Source organism: Morone saxatilis, unplaced genomic scaffold (genome assembly GCF_004916995.1).
Source record: "Morone saxatilis isolate NCDOM2014 unplaced genomic scaffold, NCSU_SB_2.0 Contig12, whole genome shotgun sequence".
Taxonomy (NCBI): Eukaryota; Metazoa; Chordata; class Actinopteri; family Moronidae; genus Morone; species Morone saxatilis.
In genome coordinates, this window is record NW_023339674.1 from 701,888 (window position 1) to 703,919 (window position 2,032).

General features: G+C 49.6%; 1 protein-coding gene across 1 annotated transcript in view; it reads left to right on the top strand.

Annotated features, from left to right (window-relative positions):
* Window positions 1–1,071: 1,071 nt before the first annotated feature.
* prrx1b (paired related homeobox 1b) overlaps window positions 1,072–2,032 on the top strand; it is a gene marked incomplete at its 3' end in the record, with an annotated part of 10,197 nt that continues 9,236 nt past the window's right edge. Inside the window, 1 exon segment of the mRNA XM_035654097.1 lies at window positions 1,072–1,776. Within this exon segment, the coding sequence (XP_035509990.1) occupies window positions 1,530–1,776 (247 nt within the window).

Genomic DNA, 2,032 nt, shown 5'->3' on the forward strand with positions numbered 1-2,032 from the left:
TAATGCTCCACTTTCTCCAGCAGCTGGTCTCCAACTGCGTCTGTCTGCAGCAGCTTAAAGGACCACAGTGCTCATTATGCAGAATAATGTGGGCTGGTTGGTGAAAGTGGTTGATTTTACTATATGAACAACTGGTGAAATCTTAACTTATCATTAACTACATTGTACATGATTTATTTGTTCACTGTTATTTATCTGAATCTGCAAAGTAACTAATAACTAAAGCTATTAAATAGTTGGAGTGACTCATTACTGCACATTGTTGGGTTGAACATCATTTGATCGACAGTAACGGATCCATTTAGTTCAACTCAAACTGTTTAAGTTTATTAACTCAAACAATTTAAGCATGAAAAAACATATTTGTGTGTAGCTGTATTTACTCCTTTTTTTAGTCCACTAAAGCAAATTATTACATTACCTGTCAAAACAATTCAAAATAGTCAATTATCAAAGTTGTCAAATCACTAAAATGTAAATATTCTAAAGGAAGACTTAAAGAAAAAGAGTCAGTGGAACTACATACTTCAAATACTACACACATTTAAGTTAGAGTTATTTAACAATTACTTTCTGAGTTTAATTAAAAAATAAAGTTATGTTAACTTTTATAAAGATAATGCTGTTAGTTAAAGTATCTGTGCCAGTCTGAGCCGCTGTGGGCCGTCTGTGGATACTCTGACTGGCACTGGTTAGGGTTGGTTTAATTGGTGGCAGACCGCAGGACAGTGGGAGCGGGTTATCAACACACACACAGCGATAACACCAGTGTGTGTGTGTGTGTGTGTGTGTGTGTTTGTGTCTGCTGGCTGCACACACACACACACACTCACACACTCACTCAGCCAGGGGAACAAAAACAGGCCAAACTGGGGTGTTGATGGTGCTGATGGTGATGTTTCTGCTAAAGGGTGGAGGGGGTGAGGAGGGGGGGAGACAGCTCGTGGTGGGGGCCTGTGAAACGTCAGACACAACATAAAGGCATTGCCACGTAATTAGAGAGAGAGAGAGAGGGAGAGAGAGAGAGACTACAGGCTCTGTAGCCTGGAGGTGCGGCGGTAACGTCCTGCCTCCCGCTCTCTAGCTGCCGCTCAGCGAGCTTTGCGCACACACGGGGCTTTGCGCATCTGGTCGTCATCAGCAGCAGCAGCAGCTCTTCCTGCTCAGATGTGACTCAACCAGAGTGGGAAGAGAAGCTTCTTCTCACAGGACCTCTTGTGTAAAACCCTCCTCGGACGTCGGTTCTCGGGCAGCAGGACGCCGCCGCCGCCGCCGCGCACCGCTGGATGGATTGGCTGTTTAACTTCTTTTAACTGGAAAAAACGAGGCGAGGAGAAAAGTTTGCTCAAGTTTGTTTGCGCCCTCCGCGCTGATCTGGATGCGAACAGATCCGCGTTGTAGCTCGGAAGAACCCGGGTCTGTCTCTGGCCGCTTTCTGGAGGCTTTCCGTGCAGAGGATCTTGGTTGTTCCGCGGTTCTTCCTCTCAGATCGCCGCTCCGCTCTTTTCCCGCAGTTCCCCACTTGCGTCATGACTTCTAGCTATGCACATGTAATGGACAGGCAAGCCTCGATATCAAACCGCCTGGAGAGTCCGATCACGTCGAACCTGGACAACCTGCAAGCCAAGAAGAACTTCTCGGTCAGCCACCTGTTGGATCTGGAAGAGGCCGGGGAAATGGTGGGCTCCCAGGCGGACGAGAGCGTCGGGGAGGCGGGGAGGAGTATGCTGGAGTCCCCGGGGCTGACCAGCGGGAGCGACACGACCCAGCAGGAGAGTAAGTGAAACGCAGACCGGCAGGAACCCGAACCGAACCGAACCGAACCGGGCCGGGACACAGTTCACACTCACGTATAACGACAAGATGTCAGTCATTTGTTTTCATTATGTTCTGGCGGGTGTCCGCGTGCAGGAGCGCATGAATGGAGCTCTGCGGAGAGCCGCGCGCACGGAAGGAATCCTTTAGTGAGTTTTGGCAATGCATCATCCCTGACGCCCCCCCCGCCCCCCCCCCCCCCCCCCCCCCCCCCCCC